Raw genomic sequence first — 19,880 nt, forward strand, 5'->3', positions numbered from 1 at the left:
CTCAGGGTTTCCACATCTTAACTCTTTGGTCCTTGACCTCCTCTCCTCCAACGATGGTCTCTCCCCTCCGCCCCCTCCCCCCCCCAACCCCCCCACACTCACCACCTGCCTGGGTCCCTCACTCCCTGTCCTCACCTCTCCTCACCCAGCCTCAACCCCACGGCCCACTACTATCACTCTTGCGCCACCTCAGCACCCGGTCCCCCTCTTGCTTCCTGGACACTCCCAGCACAGCCCCCACTCGCATGAATCCTCTCCAACGTCACACCCAAGGTGGCCAGGAAGCCTCACCGCTGCCAGTCTCACCGGAACTGGTGCCACTAACCTCCATCCAGTAGAACTGGTGCTTCCCAGAAACCCCGGGGCACTGCCTCCTGCAGCAGCTCCCTCTCTCCAGAGCTTTCGTTCCCCTCCCCCGACTCCCACCCTCCAACCCCTGGTCCCCATCCTCACTAGGAAAACCAAAGCACCGCCAGAGAGTTTGCGGGCAAGGAGCCTGCGTGTCGCTGTGCGTGGTCCCTGCCCCCACCCCAGCAACTAGTCCCACCCAAAAGCTCAGGGCTCTTGTTAGGCCAGGCCAGGACCCTCGTCTGCTCCCAGCTCACTCAGATCTGAAAGGCTCAATACACAGCCTCAGTGCCCGACAGCCCCACCCTCCGGCACTGCTCCAAACTCAGAGGGACGTGCAGGCTGCCCCTGCAGGAGCCAGGCGCTCTTCTGCTCAGCCAGCGCAGTGCCTAAAGTTCCAGAGCTCAGGGCTGTTTCCCCATTTGTAAGTGAGGACAGTCCCTTCTCCGGGATTGTGAGGAGAAAATCGCGCAGAGCGGAGCTGCAGGGCACGCTCACATTTAGCCCTGGGCACTTGCTGACACCCAAGCAAAGCACAGTGCTGTGTCCCGCTCCACTCGGGCAGGTGTAATCCCCAGAGCAGCCTCCAGAGGGCGCCGCCACCACAGCTCTGAGAAGCCTGTACCCAAGCACTGCCGCCAGTGGACGCCACGGGAGGCTGCTGGCCTTGCAGATGAAGAGGACCCAGCACACAACAGGTAGCTTTCACACCCCTCCTTACCCAGGGGACTTGACCCAGCACCCCTCTTTCTCTACCACTGAGACTCCAGAGGCTTGGAGAGGTGGGCATTACGTGGGTGTGTGCAAGAGTTGGAGCTCAGGGCTGGAGGCCACACTCACAGGTACCTGGAGGGGCATCCGGCAGCTCCCAGGAGGGGGCGGAGAATTGGGACATTCCCCCCTGCAGAGCCTGAGAGTGTTCCCAACAGCGGTGCCCATCCCCCCCAGCTTCCTCACCACCATCCCCAGCTTGGAGGGCGGGTGCCTCACCTATCCCATCTGAGCTACTGGAGTTGGAGGCTGGGCAGGATGGCCTTCAGCCCTGGCAGCCACCCCCTGCTGCCAGACATGTTGAGTGTGCCCTGTCCGGGTTTGTCATACTCAGTGGTCTTGTGGTCCTGGCCTCGGCCCGCTCACCTGGTAACTAAGGGGTGGTCACACTAACTGCCCCCCCCCAGGGTCTGAGGTTGTAAGCACCCCAGAAGGCAGGGTGAGATCCAGTGGAGCTAGGAAAGGCCACCCGTTGACCAATCTGAGGCCAGAAGTCAGGGATCTGCTACCCCAGTGTCCCCCTCCCTGCCCAAGAGGGGCACTGCCTTCCCACTGGCAGCCCCACCCCAAACACGCCCCTGCCTCACCAGCCCTTGAGAAGGTCATGCCATGTACACCTCAGGGCAGTGTATTCACACGGCATTTTATTGGATTTTCTGTGGGTATCTGGATGCCTCAAGCTACTAGCTGGCTTCTCAGCCCCTCACCCCGTTCTTGGCCTCCGCTCTGGGGCCCAGCTGGGTGCTGCCAGCCCTGCCCTGCACCAGCTTCTCCTAAGGCCTTCCTACAACTGGACCCCAGCCCTCGGGCTACCAAGACAAACCCCACTGTCACCCTCTGAGCCAGGGTGCCCCCATGGGCCCGTTCTTGCATTGGGCACAGCCAAGCTCTCCGAGGAATGGGCTGGAAGCCCAAAGCCCCCTGGTAGTGCCGCCATCTCAGGCTGCATCAGACTCCACAGCATAGCGCAGAGCTGTGGCTCCAACCTACAGCTTGGTATTAAGGTGGAAAGAGAAGTGGGGTGCTGCATAGGTTGTGGCAGGTGGCACGTGCCATGCCGATGAGGCTGGGCAATGTCTGTGGCGGAGGGCACTGTCGAAGGATGCTGGGGGGAAGTGCATAAGGCCAGCGGCCATGGGCGAGGGGGCTGCAGTGGCCAGGAAGTGAGCCGGGAAGGCTGGGATGACCAGGGGGCTGAAGGGGAACGTAGCCTGGCCCTTTAAGGGGCCCGGGGTGCCAGTGAAGTTCAGTGGGCAGCGCATCATGGTGCCCCTGTAGGCCTCTGGGAGGGCAGGCCCCAGGGCTGGGCCCAGCAAGCAGGAGACGGCCAAGCCAGGCCCCACAGACTTGGCCCCACACTCCTTGGCATCCACCTCCTTGAGAAAGGGAGGCACTGCCTGCAGTTTTTTGCCACCAGGGACAAAGCCCTCTTCCTCTCGGCTGCGCTTGCTGAGGCCTGGGCTGCCAGGGAAAGCAGGCAGGGGCACGGGGCCCTCAGCAGGAACCTTGGCCATGGGGGACACCCAGCAGGCTTTGGGCCTGGGGCAGAGGCTGCCTTTTCTGGAGCCCCCTCTGTGGAATGCAGAGGGACGGTTGACATCCCCACCCCACACCAGCGCCGACTCTTTGACTGGCAGCCCCTCCTCTTTGCCAGGGGATCCCAAGAGCACCCCGTCTTTGAGATGGGGAAAGAAGTCCCAGGGGTGCTGGCTGATGGGCTTGAGCACCTTGGTGGGGTAGGCATGGAAACAGCCAGTGAAGGTGGGGGCTGGCAGGTGGGGGCCTGCCTGAGCCTCCTCCTTGAGGCTGCCACCAGGGCCCCGTGACCCCTCCGGAGAGGCCAGCTGGTGCCTGTGGTTCTCAGATGACCCTCCTGGGCTCTGGGGACTCTCTGGGGGGCGAGCAGCCGGGGACGCCTGGGGTTCCCCATTAGGGCTACCGGCCCCGTGGCGACAGCTCTCCTCCTGGCACTGCAAGGCTTCTGCCTTGCTCACCTGGGCCAGGAGCTTCTTTTTGGCCAGTGGTGACATGATGCCATGTGTCTCTTTGCAGTAAAAACTGGACAGGAGCCGCTTGTAGGCCTCGGGGCAGCCGCTGGCACCCACGAAGGGCAGAGAGGAGCCGGGAGCTGGGCCTGGTTGTTCGGTTCTGTCCTGGGGTTGCTCCTGGCTGGGGGGCCTCACCAGGCCGATGGGGTCGATCTTGGTCTTTCCTGGCATCATCTAAAATGAGAAGAGGGCAGCCTCAGGGCTGGGCGTGTGCCATGCGTCCTGCAGGGAAGTGGTGCCAGCAGGGCCCAGGGGCACCCAGCAGCCTCTGTGCACCACTTTCTGTTGTTTTTTATTTATTTATTTTTTTAAATATTGAAGTAATGCAACTTATCCAGCCACTGGGTAGGCTGGCTAGAATTGGCACAAACTCCAAATTACTCCTGCATACACTGTCCCCCCTGCCTGGCCATGAGCACAGTCAGGCAAGGTCTACTGTATGCCCTGTTTTTTTTAAATCCTCGCCTGTGGATATTTTTTCCATTGATTTTCAGAGAGAGAGGAAGGGAGGGGGAGAGACAGAGAGAGAAACATCAGTGTGAGAGAGACACATGAACTGGTTGCCTCCCGCATGTGCCCCAATCAGGGCCGGGGATCGAGCCTGCAACCGAGGCATGTGCCCTTGACCAGAATCAAACCCGAGACCCTTCATTCCGTGGGCTGACCCTCTAAGCCAGTGATGGCGAACCTTTAGAGCTCGGCATGTCAGCATTTTGAAAAACCCTAACTTAACTCTGGTGCTGTGTCACATATAGAAATTTTTTGATATTTGCAACCATAGTAAAACAAAGACTTATATTTTTGATATTTATTTTATATATTTAAATGCCATTTAACAAAGAAAAATCAACCAAAAAAATGAGTTCACGTGTCACCTCTGACACGCATGTCATAGATTTGCCATCACTGCTCTAAGCACCGAGTCAGACTGGCCAGGACTCTGCACAAGGTTTTCAAAAGGTGCCCAGGACTCGGAATGGACAGCCTGGTGTCCGGACACAGGGCCCGGAGAGTGGAGTTAGGCTGGCGGCAGACCCCACGGGCCTCAAACAGAGAACTTACACCGAGAGATTCAGTGTTCTGGGCAGGGCACTGTGCGGCCATGCCACAGTGAGGGGGGAGCGGGGGGCATCTGAGAGGCAGGCAGGGAGGCCCAGGCTCACCTGGTGGCCCTGGGGCTCAGGGCTCACCTGGCCCAGCTGCTCCTCCTTGGCCTTCAGCCTCTCGGTGGCCCCGTCGTCCCCTCGAGGCTCCTTGGCCATCTTGTATTGCTTCCTGGGCTTGGAGGGGGGCAGCGGCTTGTCATCCTCCCCCTTCAGGTGCCGCACGTATGGGAGGACCAGCCTGAGGAGGAGCGGCACGTCCACCAGGGGCCAGGACCGGCAGGCACCCCCTCGCTCCTCCTACAGCCTCGCACACCCTGTGGACGGTGCAGGCTGCCGGGCCGCCTCTTCCTGCTTGTCCAGCAGGCCGGTGGCCTGGCTGCCCAGCCGGCTGCGCTCCCCTGAGCAGCAGGGCGCCCGTCCCACACCCCACTGCTCATCCTGCCCCACCCCTGTCCACAGTATACTCTCAGGCACCCACTCCTGCACCACACCCCCGGGAGGGCAGGGCCCCTGCCCTGGAACTGCCCCGGCCGCACCTCTCGTAGTGGCGCCGAGTGCACGTGGCCGCGCTGGTGCTGCCTGGGCTGCCCCCCAGCTCGTCATACACGTTCTTCCAGAGGCGGCGGCCGGTCACCTGCAAGGGCACCAGGTGAGGCAGGGTGCCCGCTAGCAGTGCGGCCAGGTTGAGGTTATTGGAGGGGTTCATCTGGCAGCAGGCCAGCACCCCCTCCCCCACCCCTGCCACCGGACTGCTGGCCCAAGCAGCTTTCCGAGCTCGGGGAAGGCAGAACAGATGGGGAAAGAGGAAACTTGCTTTGAGCAGCAAAGTACCCGCGGGCCAGGCGAGCCCTCTCCCTCCCCTCTGCATGCGGCGGCACTGGGAGGGGCAGGACCAGGGCCCCCATCCTCCTGTCTGGAGGCCAGGGCAGCTCCACGGGGCTCTCCTTTCCCAGCGCCGCTGGGTGCGGCGGGAGACCAGCCTGCTGAGGGCTCAGGGGTGCCTTCCTTACCATCTCGTAGGCCCCCAGCTTCTCCACGGCCTTGTAGATCTTCCACAGGTTAACTGGGGAAAAGAGAGGGGAGGGCACCGTCAGTCTCTGCCATAGGAGGGTGGCCCACAGCCTATTCCCGTGGCCTGTCAGGCAGGCACAGAACCAGGGCCACTGCGATGGACAGCGGGCTGGGCGGGCCCTGGGCACTGCTGCCCAGTGGTCGGTGAGGGTGGAGATGCAACCCCACCCGTTGGCAGCCCAGCACCGGGAAGGGGGTACCCCTATATGTAACCCTGTGGGCTGGTAGTGTCAGGGTCACCAGGGTGGAGGTGCCTGCCCCAATGCCCTGCCTAGCTGGGGTCCCCTACCAGGCCCCCCCTCCCTGCCTGCACCCCAGGGACGCACTCTGCTTGAAGCCAAGATGGGGCACCCTCTCGATGGGCGTGTGTCGCTCCTTCATGAACTTGTAGAGGCTGACCAGGAAGGCCTGCTCCTCCTCCCGCTCCTGCGCCTCCTCCCGCTCCCCGCCTGCCTCGGGGGAGTCCTAGGGAAAGAGCAGGAGGCAGAGGGATCAGCCCCAGTGGGTGGCTGGGAACAGGCTGACCACTGGGCCCCAATCCCAGGCTCCCACAGGAGGGAGCAGGCCCCTAGCAGCCAGCTTACTGCTCGGGCTGGGTGACTGTTCTGGTGCCAGAAAGATGCTGCTGTCCCCAGCCCCAGGCCAGGTCCACAGAGGCTGGCTCCAGAGGTGGCCGAAGCCTCGCACCTTTTCCAGGCCTCTCGCCAGGCACAGGTCACCTCTGTCTTGTTTTTTTTTTTTTTTTTTTTTATTAAATATATTTTATTGATTTTTTACAGAGAGGAAGGGATAGGGATAGAGAGCTAGAAACATCAATCAGCTGCCTCTTGCACACCCCCTACTGGGGTTGTGCCCGCAACCAAGGTACATGCCCTTGACCGGAATTGAACCTGGGACCTTTCAGTCCACAGGCCGACGCTCTATCCACTGAGCCAAACCAGTTAGGGCACCTCTGTCTTTTTTTAAAAAGTATATTTTTATTGGTTTCAGAGAGGAAGGGAGGAGAGAGAGATAGAAACATCAATGATGAGAGAGAATCATTGATCGGCTGCCCCCTGCACGCCCCACACTGGGGATCAAGCCCACAACCCGCATGTGCCCTGACTTGGAATCTAACCATGGCCTCCTGGTTCATAGGTCGATGCTCAACCACTGAGCCACGCCGGCCAGGCCCGATCACCTCTTTATCTGGCTCTAGATGGGTGACATCTCCGCCTCAGCTCCTCTACCAGACAGTTCCTGGAGACAGGCTTGTGTCCCTAGGCCCCCAGATGGCCCCAGGGGTCAAAGCTGAAGGAGCAGCCTTGGCCGGTGGCTCAGTTGTTTGGAGCTTCCCCGTCACCAAAAGGATGTGCACACAGGAGGCAACAGCTTGATGTTTCTCTCCCCCGCCCCCCGCCCCTTCCTTTCTCTAAAATCAATAAACATATCGGGTGAGGATTAAAAAAGAAAAGTAAAGGCACAAAGGTGCTTGTGCTTTCTGGCACTGGGGGCTGCTTAGCCGGCCTGTGCCCAGCCAGCCTTGGCCGTGGCGCCTTCCTCCCTGACCCGTCCCGGTTCCTGGCACACTGTCGAATGCACAGGACTTGTGGCTTCTGCTCTCAGAGGCGCAGCTCCTCCTGGTGCTGTTCATCGGGCTAGTGGCTCAGGGCAGGGGGTACGGCTGGGCCGGGGCTGAGGGCTCAGGGAACAGAAGCTCCCAGGTCGTGGGTGGGAGCCCCAAATACCAGAAGGACCTGGAACAGCACAGAGCCATGCGTTCCCCAGATGTCCACCAAGTGCCGTTTCCGTGTTCTTGATAATAAACACGCAAGCTCACGCGTTACCTATGAAACTAACATCCTGGAGACCAAGGCTCTGGTGGTGCTGCCCCAGAAAGAAGCTCGTCACATGCATTTGTGCTTCTCTAAACTCCACGCAGGCATTAAACTGACCACTGGCAACCACTTTCCTACATGGATTAGGATTTCACTCCAGCAAACGGCCGAGATGAGCGGGTGCCGAGCCGGCCACTCTGCCGTGTCCCCACAGCTCCTCAGCCCCTGACCTCACCCCGTGACGTCCGTGTCCACGTTATACGTGTGGGCGGATGGATGGGTGTAAATGCAGTTTTGCATCATAGGACAGTGCTTTTATCTGTGTCGTCTGATCAGAGCTCCAGGCAAGCTTCGTTGATACAGGGTTCCGCTATGAAAGAGAAGTCTGGCACCCGCCCTAGCGAGGGCGAGCCCTCCTGCCTGCCTGGCTCCCATGCCTCCCAGAGCAGGGCCGGGCCCTCTCCTGGCTCTGCAGCAATGGGGGAGGGAACACATCTCCTTCCTGAGAACTTGAGGGTCCCCAAGTTCACCTGGAAAGACCCCGGGGAACCACCTAACTCACCTCCAGCTGGATTGGGCTCTGGCTCCTGCTCTGCTCACCATCGGGTTGAGGGGACACCGGTGGGTCTGGGGTGTCGTCCCCCTCTGACTGTCTCCTTTTCCCTTCAGCAGGAGGTGCTGTGAGGAGAGGAAGAAGAGGAAGAGAGCAGGGGACACGTGAGATGCAGGCAGGGAGGACAGGCTCCCTGGGGAGGCACCGGGTCTGGAGGGGCCAGGAGGGGAGGGTCCTCTCCCTCGTCGGCTGACCCTCTGCTCTCCAGGGTCCACCCCCATCAGACACCTGCCACTCGTCCTTCCTTGTCCCACATCTCCCCACATCTCCGAAAGAAACCCCAACCAGCTGGGGATCCAGTCAGAGGAGGCTGGGGCCACGGCGCTGGGGAAACCTGTCTCCAAGATCTGCCCCACATTCAGGCCGGAGGTTCTCCCAGCAGCTCAGCTCACCTGGGAGCGCCGCTGAGCTGCCACGTGTGTGGGCCCCCAAAGCAGCACGGGGTGCTGGGCCCGTAGGTCCTCCAGGAATCGCTCAGGAAGGAGTAAGTTCCCGCTTGTGACGCACAGGGCCTTTCCCTGAGCATCTGCAGGCCCCCCTTCCCCTCACCTGCAAGGGTCCTGGTGACCCTTCCGTTCCCCCTGACAATCACTTCCTCTGCACGGCCCTTCCCAGCCAAGCACGGTCTCCTGCTTCTGTCTGGCCTCCTCACTCCTCGCCACCGTCCTGATTGCCTGTGCCTGTTGGCCAGTGAGGGTGAGTGCAGGGGGGCCACAGGCCCTTCGCTCAGCACAGCCGTGAGCTGATGGGTGCAAAACCTCAACACCCTGCCACGGCCAAAGACTGCCACGGAAACTGCCGGAGCCACGTGGCGGGCTGGCAGCAGACCCGAGACCAGGAAGCCACATCTTTGACCGCCCTTCCTTCCTTTTTTCCCTTCGTTCGTCTAATACGAACTGCTCCATAGTCCTGGCTCGCTCCAGGGACTGCTGGGAACACAGGTTCCTTCTGATACTTGGGCCTCCCCTCCTTCCCAGACAGAAAACATCTCCTTCACAACAGCCCACACCAGCATGGCCCACGTGGCCGGGGCCCCCAGAAGCACATGCTATTAGCACCTCTGGCCACTGGATGCTGTCCCCTCCAGCAGCTGTTCACCTAAGGGCCACTATGCCTGCCGTTGTTCACACTGTGGGTCCTCGGCTCCGTGACCCTGGCTCTCTCATTCAGTCCCAGAAGGAATCGCATTTTAAAGAGGGGAGAGCTGGAGCAGGGGAGGGAAACCAGAATTCAGACAAGGTCTGCCTGACCCCATCCACCACTGACCTGGCCACCACTGTGGCTGCTGTGGTTACACCACCGTTTGCAAGGCCTTGAGGAGGAGCCTAACTAGCCTGGGAAAGACACCAGTCCTGATGCTCGTCAGGAAGAGACACAGCCATGCCTGGGCTGGCTTCTGACCACCAGAGGCAGGGCTGGTCTCCAGAAACAACCAGTTGCTAACAATGACCGCCCCCCTCCACCCCCAGCCCTGGCCGGGTGCTCAGTGGTTGAGTATCAACCCATGAAACAAGGTCATGGGTTTGATTACTGGTCAGGACACATGCCAGGGTTGTGGCTCCATCCCCACTACTGGTCGTGCAGGAGGCAGCCAATCTGTGTTTCTCTCTCATCGATGTTTCTATCTCTTTATCCCCGCCCTTCCTCTCTCTTTAAAGTCAATAAAAATACAATGATTTTAAAATATATTTTAAAATAAAAAGGTTGTGGGCTCGGTTCCCCGTCAGGGCATATTCCCAGGTTGCAGGTTTGATCCTTCGTCAGGGTTCTTATGGGAGGCAACCAATTGATGTCTCTCACTCACATAGATGTTTCTCTCCTTTCCTCTCTCTAAACATCCTCGGGTGAGGATTAAAAAACAATAATGACCCTCCCCCACCCCCAGACTGATACTTTTCCTTGGGCGACTGACTCTATGCCTGTCTTCCCTCCTGATTCAAGTCCTCTGCCTGCTGTCTGTGAATTCCCAAAGTCTTCCGCTCACGGGAGCACCTGCTGCCAGCAGCTTCTCTCCTTTCCCCTCCCGCCCCTCCACTCTGCTTTGCGTCCTCTCCCTTCTGTCCTGCGGGCTCAGATCCTCAGCACCGCAGGCCCCTCCCCATCTGCCCCTGGGACCTGCGCTTCTCACTGGAGCCTCCTGCAGATTGGCTATGTGACCCTGCAAGTCGCTGCCCTGGGCTCAGAGAAACGGGGTGGGAACAGGCCCGTTAGAATCACCTGGGGCGCATTCTAAAGACACCCATGCCTGTCTGCCCACCCCCACCTGTTTGATTTAGGGTCCTGCCGGGGGGCATCGGAGGTTAAAGCTCCCCAGGGGACCCGGGGGCAGCCAGGTTGAGCCCCCTGGCCAGAGGATCTCTAGTCCCCTCTTCGGGGGTTTGGCGTTGGTGCTCTGCCTGGGCCACACTCAGAAAGACACCTGGAGGCGGGCGCTCCGGTTACCTGGAAAGGAGGTCACCAACCTGAGCTGCTCAATCCCAGGCAGCAAAGGGATGAGAGCGCCTGCATCGAGCCACAAAGGGACTCTCTTTACCTCTGTGTCCAGCTGAGTCCCCACATGAACTCGGCCTCCATTCTCCCCCAACCAGGGCCAGTATGTCTCCCTTCCTGGCTGGGGCTGGCTGCAGCTGCCACAGCCTTGGATGGTGGAGGGAGAGTCCAGGGTGCCTCGGCCCTGCTCAAGACCCTTCCTGTGTTAGGAATCTCATTTCATCCCATCTCATTTCTGCCCTAATCACTTTCTTCCCAGTCATTTGTAGACGGGGCTCCAGGAAATCTGCATTTGCAAAAAGAGTTCTGCTGCAAAAAATAAATCTAAACTCCCCTGCCATGGAGATGGGCGAGCCCCCCTACCTGCCCAGCCTCCTGTTCTCACACTTCCCAATGCAGGGCCATGGGTCTCCAGCCACATCCCCCGCAGAGGTAGAGCCACCTGCCCTGAGGGATGCTGCGGCCAGGGAGCCACGCATGGCTGTCTTGCTCTGAGCTACAGGCACAGACCCCTCTGAGCACAAAGCTCGATGCCCTCTTGTAACAGAGGAGGCAGATTCCAGGACACAGCCCCGCTCCCCATAGGAATGGTGTTCGGACATTGCTTTTCCCACCAGGAAGCAGTAATGACAGTAACGGTGATGGTGGCTTCACTGTTTACTTTGCACACATCTGGAATCTATAAGGTATGAAATCGGGGACCATAGTCCTCTCCCCACTGGTTAGGTGGTCCCAGTAGTGACTGAGTGACCCCCCTTCCCCCCAATAATCTGAAATGCTACTTTTCCCACCATCTAAAGGCTTCCCCGGAGGGCATCTGGGATGGGTTTGGGCTTTCGGTTCTGTCCCGTTGACTGGAATGCTGGGACCCGTGCGCACCGTTGTCATTTTTATGGCTTGGTGAGACAACTTACTACCCAGGGCATGTCCCAGCATTCGCCTTCTGTTTAAAAAAAGTTCCACTTGAACTTTAGGATAATTTTGTCACATTCCCTTAAAAAAAATAAAACATCCACTGGGTTTTGATTGAAGTGCATTTAAATGTAGAAATAACTTTGAGAAGAAGTAACACCTTTGGGTGTTGCATCTTCCTTTTCAGGACCAGAGAGGCAGGTCTCCCTTTGTGGGCCTCAGATGGTCCTTGTAAAGGGCCCGGTGTCCTGCCTTTTAAGCGTATCCCTCACATTTCCTGAAGTGAGATGCTAGTGTGAGGAAAGCCGTGATAATCGAGAGTAGGACTTGGCTCCACAGTCCCTGACATCCCCTCGCTTCCCGGTTAAGAAGAAGACAGAGGAAGGCTGGGCCAGATGAACCTGGCCTCCCTGGGCAGGGGACTGCTCAAGACCCTTCCTGTGTTAGGAATCTCATTTCATCCCAGAACCTAAACCCACGGCCGGGCAGAAGTTGGTTTCAGCCTCTGACTCCAACGGACGGTGCTCCCTGCAGCCATTCCCTCCTTCCTGTCCGTGCTCTGCACTCCAGCAGCTCTCAGTGCCCTGGCCGGCCTGGCACTAGGCGTTCTGGCACATGACCTCACGCATATTCCCAGCCACCAGTGGGTAGTTTCCCTTTTTACTGACACAACACCTAAGACTCAGGCACTCTCAGTAACAGCTTGTTAGCAGCCCAGGTGGCATGCAGCACCCTGAGGTCTGGAGGGTTTTGTTAACAGGAGCAGGGAGACCCAGGTCCCTTATCTGTGCCCAGACGCTCTAAGGGACTGAGCAGGTCTGCAGCCGCCCGTGACATCATACTGTCATGTGCTGAGGAGAGCCTGCTGAAAGCAGATGAGTGCAGAGGAGTGATGGAGAGGGGCCTCTGCCACCATACAGGTACGCCTTTATCACGCCAGTCACAGCTTCTGTGTCTTGGTGTCCCCACCTACAAAGTGGCCGTGCTAGACTCCAGAGGCCCACGGTGCGAGCAGAACAAAGTGAGAAATGAGCTTCCCCACAAACCACAGCCAAGCGGGTGTGAGAGCTTGTGAGAGCGTGGATGTGAGTGTGAGAGTGTGTACGTCATGTATCAGTGTGAGCGTATGAGAATGTGCATGTGAGAGTGTATGAAGGTGACTGTGAGAGTGTATAGTGTATTGTGTGTATGACTGTGTGTACATGTGTAACTATGCAACTGTGTGTGTGAGTGCATGTGTGCATGAGTGTGAATGCATGTGTACGTGAGTGTATGTGACAGCATGACTGCAAATGTGTGTAAGTGTGCACGTGTGCATGAGTGTGAGTGTGTGTACACACCCCTCTCTGTGAGGTTTGAGGTCTGTGTCCTGCTTGCTCCCCATGTCCACGGCCCAGAGCAGTGTATGGCAGGACCAGTGCTCCACAGACATCAGCCCGAGACCAGCACAAGCCACCTGATCTCAGACACTCCTGATGCCCAGAGAGGGGCTTGGGCGGTGACGAGTTCAAGGCCATACAACCAGTCTGTGCCAGGCCATACTACCTCTGCCCGACTCCCCCCTATCCCTCCCACTCCGGCCCCACCCAATTCACACCTGGTGTGATGGAAGTGACACTTCCGTTTATGAAAAGTCACCTACTGAGAGTCTGTGTCAATTTTAACAATAATGGTATCAGCGGCCTAAACAACCACCTGCAGACACGGCCCCACCCCTGAGATGCACGGCTTGTCCTTCGTCGCTTCAGGGGGAGCCCATACAAAGGCAGCCTTTGAAGCAGCCAGTCCGCTCGTGGCCCACGAGCGGCTGCCTGGCAGAGTCCTGTGTGGCACTGCTCCAGGGGGCAGTTTCTGGAGGGCTGCTCTCCAGCCAGCACTGAGGACACACAGCAGGACATGGACCCCGACGGCTCAGTGTGCAGCTTCTGCCACAGTCTTGCCTCAGTGTCCCAGCTGGGGACAGGCCTGCCAGCTGCTGGGTGCAGCCTGACAGCCTGGAGAGTATACAAGGGAGGGGCGTGGGGCACCGAACGTGGGACCAACCGGTCCGTCTTAGCAGCTCTGCCCTGTCCTGGGGCCCTATTCCAGGACAGGGCTGCCCCCATGCCCCTCTCGCCCATCTGGGCGACATCTGATGAGAACAGTTGCAGCTCCAGCCCCAGCCTGTTTCCTGCGACGGGAGAACCAGAGCAGCCAGGCCAGGGGCTTGTGAGTCATGGCCAACAGGACAGGCACAGCCAGAGCCGGCGGGAGGTGTGGGAACCAGGCGGAGTGCAGGCTACCCAGCCGGTCTCCCACCGGAGACAGGAGACAGGGGAGGGAGGGGCAGGTGGGGGGGGGGGGCTGTCCTCCTCACCGCGGGACCCCGTGGTCTCCAGGCATCAGTTCCTCAGACTAAGTCAAAGGAGGGGTGTCCCCGAGGCCTTGCGACCTCTGCCACTCCAGCTCCGAGCGGAGACGGTCCGGGCTCCCACGGACGCTGGAACCCCGCGGGCTGACCTCCTGGCCGCCGTCCCCACCCTCCCCTGTCCTGCAGGCGCGCGGCGGTGTCCGAGGGCAAGGAGTGTCGGTTCTCCTCCCTCCGGCCGGAGACCCTCCCCGCCAGCCTCGGCCGCCGTCAAGGACCCGAACCGGCGCCTTCGCGGGTCTGCAGGAGTGGGGGTGTGGGTGGCGCCCCTTGACGCAGCGGAGGAACCCGACCCCTCCCGGCAGCCTTTCCCTCGGGAGACCCGAGTGGGGGAGAGACGAGAGAGAACAGGAGAGCGGGGGGCGGCGACCCCCGGGCCGCCGCGGGGACGAGGAGCGCGGCCGGGCGGCCGAAGGGAGCCCGGGGAAGGCGGGGAGAGCGAGGGGAAGGCGGGAGAAAGGGCGGCGAGCGGCGAGAACCCGCGCGGCCCGGCGGAAAGAGGAACCGGCGATTCTTCAAAGTGCGCCGGCGAGTTCTTCAAAACCCTCGCAGCGTCACTTTCAGGAAACGGCAGGCGCGGCGGGCAGCGCCTCGGACCCGAGCCTTTCCCGGCCGCGCGGCGGGTTCTGAGAACTGGGGCTGGCGGGGAGGGGGGCGGAGGCAGGTGGGGGCGGAGGGGGCAGGTGGGAGGCCGGGGCGGGCGCAGAGAGGAGGGCGGGGGCCGATGGGGAGCGATGGAGCTGGGGGGCAGGGGGGCGCGGAGAAATGGGGTCCCGGGGCAGATGGGGCGGGGGCAGGTGGGGCGCAGCCGGGGCGGGAGCGGCGACGGCGCGGACAGCTGTCACAACAAATTCGCTGAGGCCAGCGCGCGAGGGAAACCGCGGCAGGAAGTGGGATGACAGCGCGAGGACGGCGCGTCTCGGTCAGGAGACGCGAGAAGAGTTTCGAGATAAACGGCCGGGAAGCCCCGCCGCCAGAACTTTCGGTCTCCTTTTCGGAGAGCGCGCGCCGCCACCCGGCCTCCCTCCCGAGCGGGCGGAGGCGCTGGGCCCCGGGCAGGCTGAGTCCCGGGGCCGGCGGGGTCCCCACGCCCCAGCCCAGCCCCACTGCGCTCCCCGAAGCGGCGCCCACGGCCGCGAGGCCCGGGCCGACCCAGCGCCGCAGCCCCGCGCTCCCCGCGGGCCGCCAGCCCGTTCCTGCCGGCCGCGAGCGGCTTACCCATGGCCCCGCGAGGTCCCGCGGTGCGCCGAGCCCTCCGCACGCGCGGCTCCGAACTCCGCGCTCCCGGCGCACTGGCCGCCTCGCCGCCCCGCCCCGCCCCGCCCCACCCTGGCCGGCTCCGCCCCCAGCACCGCCCGGCTCCGCCCCCAGCTCCGCACTGGCCCCGCCCCTCTCCAACTCTGGTTGGTGGGTCCAAGTCTCCGTGAGGGGCCGGGGCCGCCCCCTGAGCCCGGAGTACTCTGGGAGTTGTAGTGCGCTCTCCCCGAGGCGCCTCGCCTTAAAGCAGGACCCCGGAATCGCTGCTGCTTGTGGAGGCACAGCTGGAGGCTTGGGAAACCCCCTTGCCAGCAGACCACCGCGGGGCGGGCGGCGTAAGCGAAGTGCTGCTGACTGACTTGAACTGGGTCCAGCTCAACATTGAAGTTGAGGTGGTGAGTGTTAGCTCAACCAGGACCCCAGCCCAAACCAGCAAGTCCTTGCCAAAGCTCGGTGGGGTCCTAGAAGTGCCCAGAGCAGGAAACCTGCCTTTGGTGGCCAATGTCCACATATGTCATGAAGACAGAGCGTGTCAGCTGCATATGCCATGGCCCCTGATGGAGAAGTGAGGTGAGGTTTAGTTGGGAGAGGGGGCCAGAGGAGATGCTGAGCCAGCTGAGGAGGGCAGCTTGCCTGGCATGTGCACTGGCCACGTGCACATCACAGAAGAGGAAACTGAGGCTTGGGTCTGAGAGCCCTGGTCTCGCAGCATCATCCACAAAAACCAAAAGGGGGAGCAACCCAGTGTCCACTGATGGGTGAATGGGTAAACTGGAGTATGCAGACAATATTATGGAATATTACTCAGTTTTACAAGGAACACATATGCTACAACATGAATGAACCTCAAAGACATTATGCTGAGTGAAATAACCGAGACACAAAAGGACAAATACTGCATTATCCTACTCATATAAGTATTAAAGTCAAATTCATAGAGACAAATAGTAGAATGGTGGTTGCCAGGGGCTGGGTCGGGGGAGGGAAAATGGGGTGTTTAATAAGTATGGTTTTAGTTTTGCCAGATAAAAAAGTTCTGGAGACAGATGGTGGTGATGGTTGCACAACAATGTGAATGTGCTCAATGCCACCGAACTGTACACTTAAAAAATGGTTAAAGTGGTAGATTTTATGTTATATTTATTTTACTACCATTCTGAAAAAAAGCCTAAGGTCTCAGTGTGTGGCCAGCTAGGACTTAAGCTTTGTTCCTAACACAAGCACTCACAATTTTTTGTTGATTAGTTTTGATACAACAGTTCTATGCCTTCCACACCATCACTGTCTTCATTTTATAGGGTGAACTGAGGTTCTGGGAGGTTCATTAGCTCAAGTGGCACAGCTGGTAAGTGGTGGCTCCCGAGCGACACCCAGGCATTGCGGCTCCAGAAGAGGCCTCCTTAACCATTCCCCTCAGGCATCTCTCGGCAGTGCTGTTAATAGAATCAGGATCATGGCCCGAGGAAGGGGAGCATAAGGGGGAACCCTGAGCCCTGCTGAGGAAGGGGGGAGCCAGTGAGATGTCCAGTTGGTGGCTGGAACTGAGGCCTGGAATACGGGAGCAAGGCACAGACTGCAATTACAGATGGCTAAGGAGCCCTCATACCCAGGCACCCACCAACTCTGCTTGCAACTATTTCTGCCCAGCCGTCACCCTAAACAAAGGACCTTGGCTGCAGGTTGGAGATCCTGGAACCCTGGCCGTACTCTCTGGCCCTAGGATGGAAGATCTCTCCGGGCTCAGCCCAGAGTGGGTGACGCTGTGGCCTACTACCTCCGAGTGCAGTGATGGCGAACCTATGACACGCGTGTCAGAGGAGACACACGAACTCATTTTTTGGGTTGATTTTTCTTTGTTAAATGGCATTTAAATATATAAAATAAATATCAAAGATATAAATCTTTGTTTTACTATGGTTGCAAATATCAAAAAATTTCTATATGTGACACGGCACCAGAGTTAAGTTAGGGTTTTTCAAAATGCTGACACGCCGAGCGCAAAAGGTTTGCCATCACTGTAGTGGGTTGGACGGGTTGGTTTGTAAGAGCCAGCACCTATAGATTTGGTAACAGACACATCACTGACGATTTTTATACTAACTGTCCCAAACAATCATTATAATGGTGATCATAATAAATAGTGCACCCACATCCCAGTTTACAGGTTGTCCGGGAGAGCTGAGATTGTGGTGGTAGACACTACGATGAAATGCTATCAGAAAGCTTAACAGATTCCTACTCCCACCTTCATCCATTCTATAAAGATCAATTGCCTGAGGTTCAGGATGGAGACCTGGCTGCTGCCCTCTGGGTCAGAGTCTCGACCAACTCCTCCCTCCTGGATTGAATACCCCCTCTTACGAGGAACTCACTACCTCACAAAGCAGCAGCTCATCCCACATGGGATGGAGTTGTTCTGCCATCTAGACAGCCAAGCCCACAGGTACAGACAGTAACTGCTGTGCAAAGCCTCAGCGAGTCCACACCTGCTTGTGCCAACCTGGGAACAATATGATCAAAATGTAATTGTCTCCTGAGGAAACTGTTTGCAATAGAAAGTAATTTACAACAGCCAATAAATCTCTCCTAGGAATGACATCTTTGTTTGGTTCCCTAAAAGCATAAACACTTGGTTGCTTCAGCCACTAACACACCTCCACTTCCTGCCCACAGCCAGCCTCCAACCACCAGAGCGCAGTTGCCTTGGCCCTTAATGTCTCGGTGTCTCTCTGTATGTCTCAATAAACACACACACACACACACACACACACACACACACACACACCACATGCCACTAATAAATGCATTCTTCCTATAAAAACATTCAGTCAGTGCTCTCTGACATCACTCCAAATTCAGTTCCCTCCCTGCCCCAGAGATAAGGACTGTTATCAAATTGGGTGGAATCTTCCAGAATTTTCCCTAGGTGTTTTCATAAATATATGCATCCATGGTGTAGAAAAATATGTAACTTTGTTTTATGAATACTGTATTTTAAAATAAATGATGCCATTCTAATTGTTGCATTCTGCAACTTGCTTTTCCCCATCAGTATGTTTTAGAGATTCCTCCACTTCAGAACACATCTGCTTGTCGAATGAGACAGGCTATGTGACTTGGTGTGGTTATCGCAATGTCTTTATTTAATCCCCCTAAATGGTGTTTAACCTTTTTTTTTTTTACACAGTTCTTTTTTTTTTTTTTTTTTTTTTTTTTATCTTCACTGAGGATGTTTTCCATTGATTTTTAGAGAGTGGAAGGGAGAAGGAGAGACAGAAACACTGAAGTGAGAGAGACACATCGATTGGTTGCCTCCCGCATGGTTCCAACCAGGGCAGGGAGCCTGCAACAGAGGTAGGTGCCCTTGACCAGAATCAAACCTGGGACCCTTCAGTCCACAGGCTGATGCTCTATCCACTGAGCAAAACCGGATAGGGCTGTGCTTAACCTCTTTTCAATCACATGAATCCTCTGAGAACATTCTGGAACCCATAGAATACTCTCAGGGCTCAGGAGCTCACAAAATGTTCCCAGAGTCCAAGCTAAAAACTGCCTCCTCCTAACTCCTGCCTCTGAGTCCTAGCACCCCTTGCTGGTTCGGTTCTAAGAAGAAAACCTGGCCCTGGGGGTGGTTCTTATTCTGGAGCTCTCAGAGCTGGGGGACCATTCAAGGTCTTCTTCTCCCCTGGCCTCATTTTGGAGAGGAGGCCACCAGGCCCAGAGATGTTAAGCAAGTTGCCAGAGGTCACACAGCAAGTCACTGTCAGCGGCTTCTTCTGGGACCCAGTGCATTCAGGAAACAACACACAGTTTTCTGTCTTGCCAGTTTTCTGCCCTGGGAAACTGTTTCCAGGCTCAGCTGTTGCACAAGGCCCCCAGGGCTTTGTTTTCAAAGGAGAAATGAAGCGGGAAGTATTTTTAACCGCTGGCCGCCTTGCTCCTGCCTCGCTCCCTCACGCTAGCTGTCCAGGAAAGGCCGGCTTCACAGCGGCATTCGCAACTCATGGAAAACAACAAACGCCCAAAATAGAGATACCCAGCTCAGGAATGGAAAAAATTGGCTCATGGCTCAAATGCCTCTTTTAGAAAAAGCCAAGAATAGCTTAGGGCCTTTGGGGAACTGCTGGGGGTGAGAGAGTGGAGAGGCGTGGTGCTAGGGCAGGGTTCCAGCCCGGACCGCCAAGGCCTTGCCCCACGAAATGTGAAAACTCGCTTCCCAGCTTTGTCCACATTGGGCGCCAGTCCACAGCTGGCCATCTCTTTCCTCTCGCCTCCATCCCCTCAGCCCTGCCCTCCTGGACCGACTTTCTTTGTTGGGCTGGGATGGGCTGGAGCACCTCCTCTCACCAAAGTGCCAGCAGGCTGGAAACCAAAATTCTGTGCTTCCTGAGCCTGAAGGGTGAAAGTCCAATTCCTGTGTGTGTGTGTGTGTGTGTGTGTGTGTGTGTGTGTGTGTAGGGGGGGCGGAACTACATCTCCCAGCATGCTTCGCGGGGTGGAGGGGCGGGGCCGCCGGCGGCCACAGGCTGTCATTTCTTGGTATTAGAAAGAAAAGAGAGTAAGAATCAAAGCCTTGGGCGTCACGTCTAGGAATAGTCTCGGAGTCAGGCCAAGTCATTATAGGCGATGAGTAATCTGGTTAAGTCATTTCTCTAAACACTGTTCCTTGTAAGAAAATTAAAATATCACCTTACATCAGAGGGGCAGAGGCGGGCTCTGGCTGGAGTACAGCCAGGAAGGGCAGGGTGCCAGGGCCCTGCCAGCTGGGCCATGGGCTCGGGCAGCAGCGGCAGCCAGGCCTCAGTTTACCTCGTTGTGAAGGGCTTCAGGAAAGTTTGGAGCTGCCTTCTCAGTGTCCCTAATGAGGGTGACCCTCGACGTGAATGCAGGGAAGGGGACGATGCTAGAGGGGACCAGGGGCCCCCCTTCTTCAGTGCCCCCCCTCCTCCTGGATTCCAGAGTTCATATCTTGACCGCTGTAGTCCCGCCATCTAAGTGAAGGGCTGGAGGCCCACCTGACACGTAGAGAGGAGAGGGAGG

The 19,880-nt window shown here is 58.0% G+C and overlaps 1 protein-coding gene and 1 non-coding gene across 4 annotated transcripts; both read right to left on the reverse strand.

The window, feature by feature from the left end:
* Nucleotides 1-110: 110 nt before the first annotated feature.
* ARID5A (AT-rich interaction domain 5A) lies at nucleotides 111-14,882 on the reverse strand. 3 transcript variants are annotated; one of them, XM_070429932.1, is made up of 7 exons: nucleotides 14,802-14,882; nucleotides 7,724-7,839; nucleotides 5,671-5,809; nucleotides 5,284-5,336; nucleotides 4,810-4,907; nucleotides 4,358-4,511; nucleotides 111-3,341 (listed from the first exon to the last, which is right to left on the reverse strand). In XM_070429932.1, the coding sequence occupies exons 1-7, from the start codon at nucleotides 14,803-14,805 to the stop codon at nucleotides 2,106-2,108; spliced, it is 1,800 nt and encodes a 599-aa protein (XP_070286033.1). In that variant the 5' UTR covers nucleotides 14,806-14,882; the 3' UTR covers nucleotides 111-2,105. The 3 variants fall into 3 exon arrangements, with proteins under 3 accessions (XP_070286033.1, XP_070286032.1, XP_070286034.1); XM_070429931.1 differs by having other exon boundaries at nucleotides 4,331-4,511; XM_070429933.1 differs by lacking the exons at nucleotides 4,358-4,511; nucleotides 4,810-4,907.
* On the reverse strand, nucleotides 3,478-3,612 carry LOC139020245 (small nucleolar RNA SNORA58). The gene has a single exon (XR_011473254.1). It is a non-coding gene; the product is annotated as a small nucleolar RNA SNORA58 (small nucleolar RNA).
* Nucleotides 14,883-19,880: the final 4,998 nt, after the last annotated feature.

The sequence above is a fragment of the Myotis yumanensis genome, unplaced genomic scaffold, assembly GCF_028538775.1.
Source record: "Myotis yumanensis isolate MYYU_CA2020_CCGP unplaced genomic scaffold, mMyoYum1.0.hap1 SCAF_11, whole genome shotgun sequence".
Classification (NCBI taxonomy): Eukaryota; Metazoa; Chordata; class Mammalia; order Chiroptera; family Vespertilionidae; genus Myotis; species Myotis yumanensis.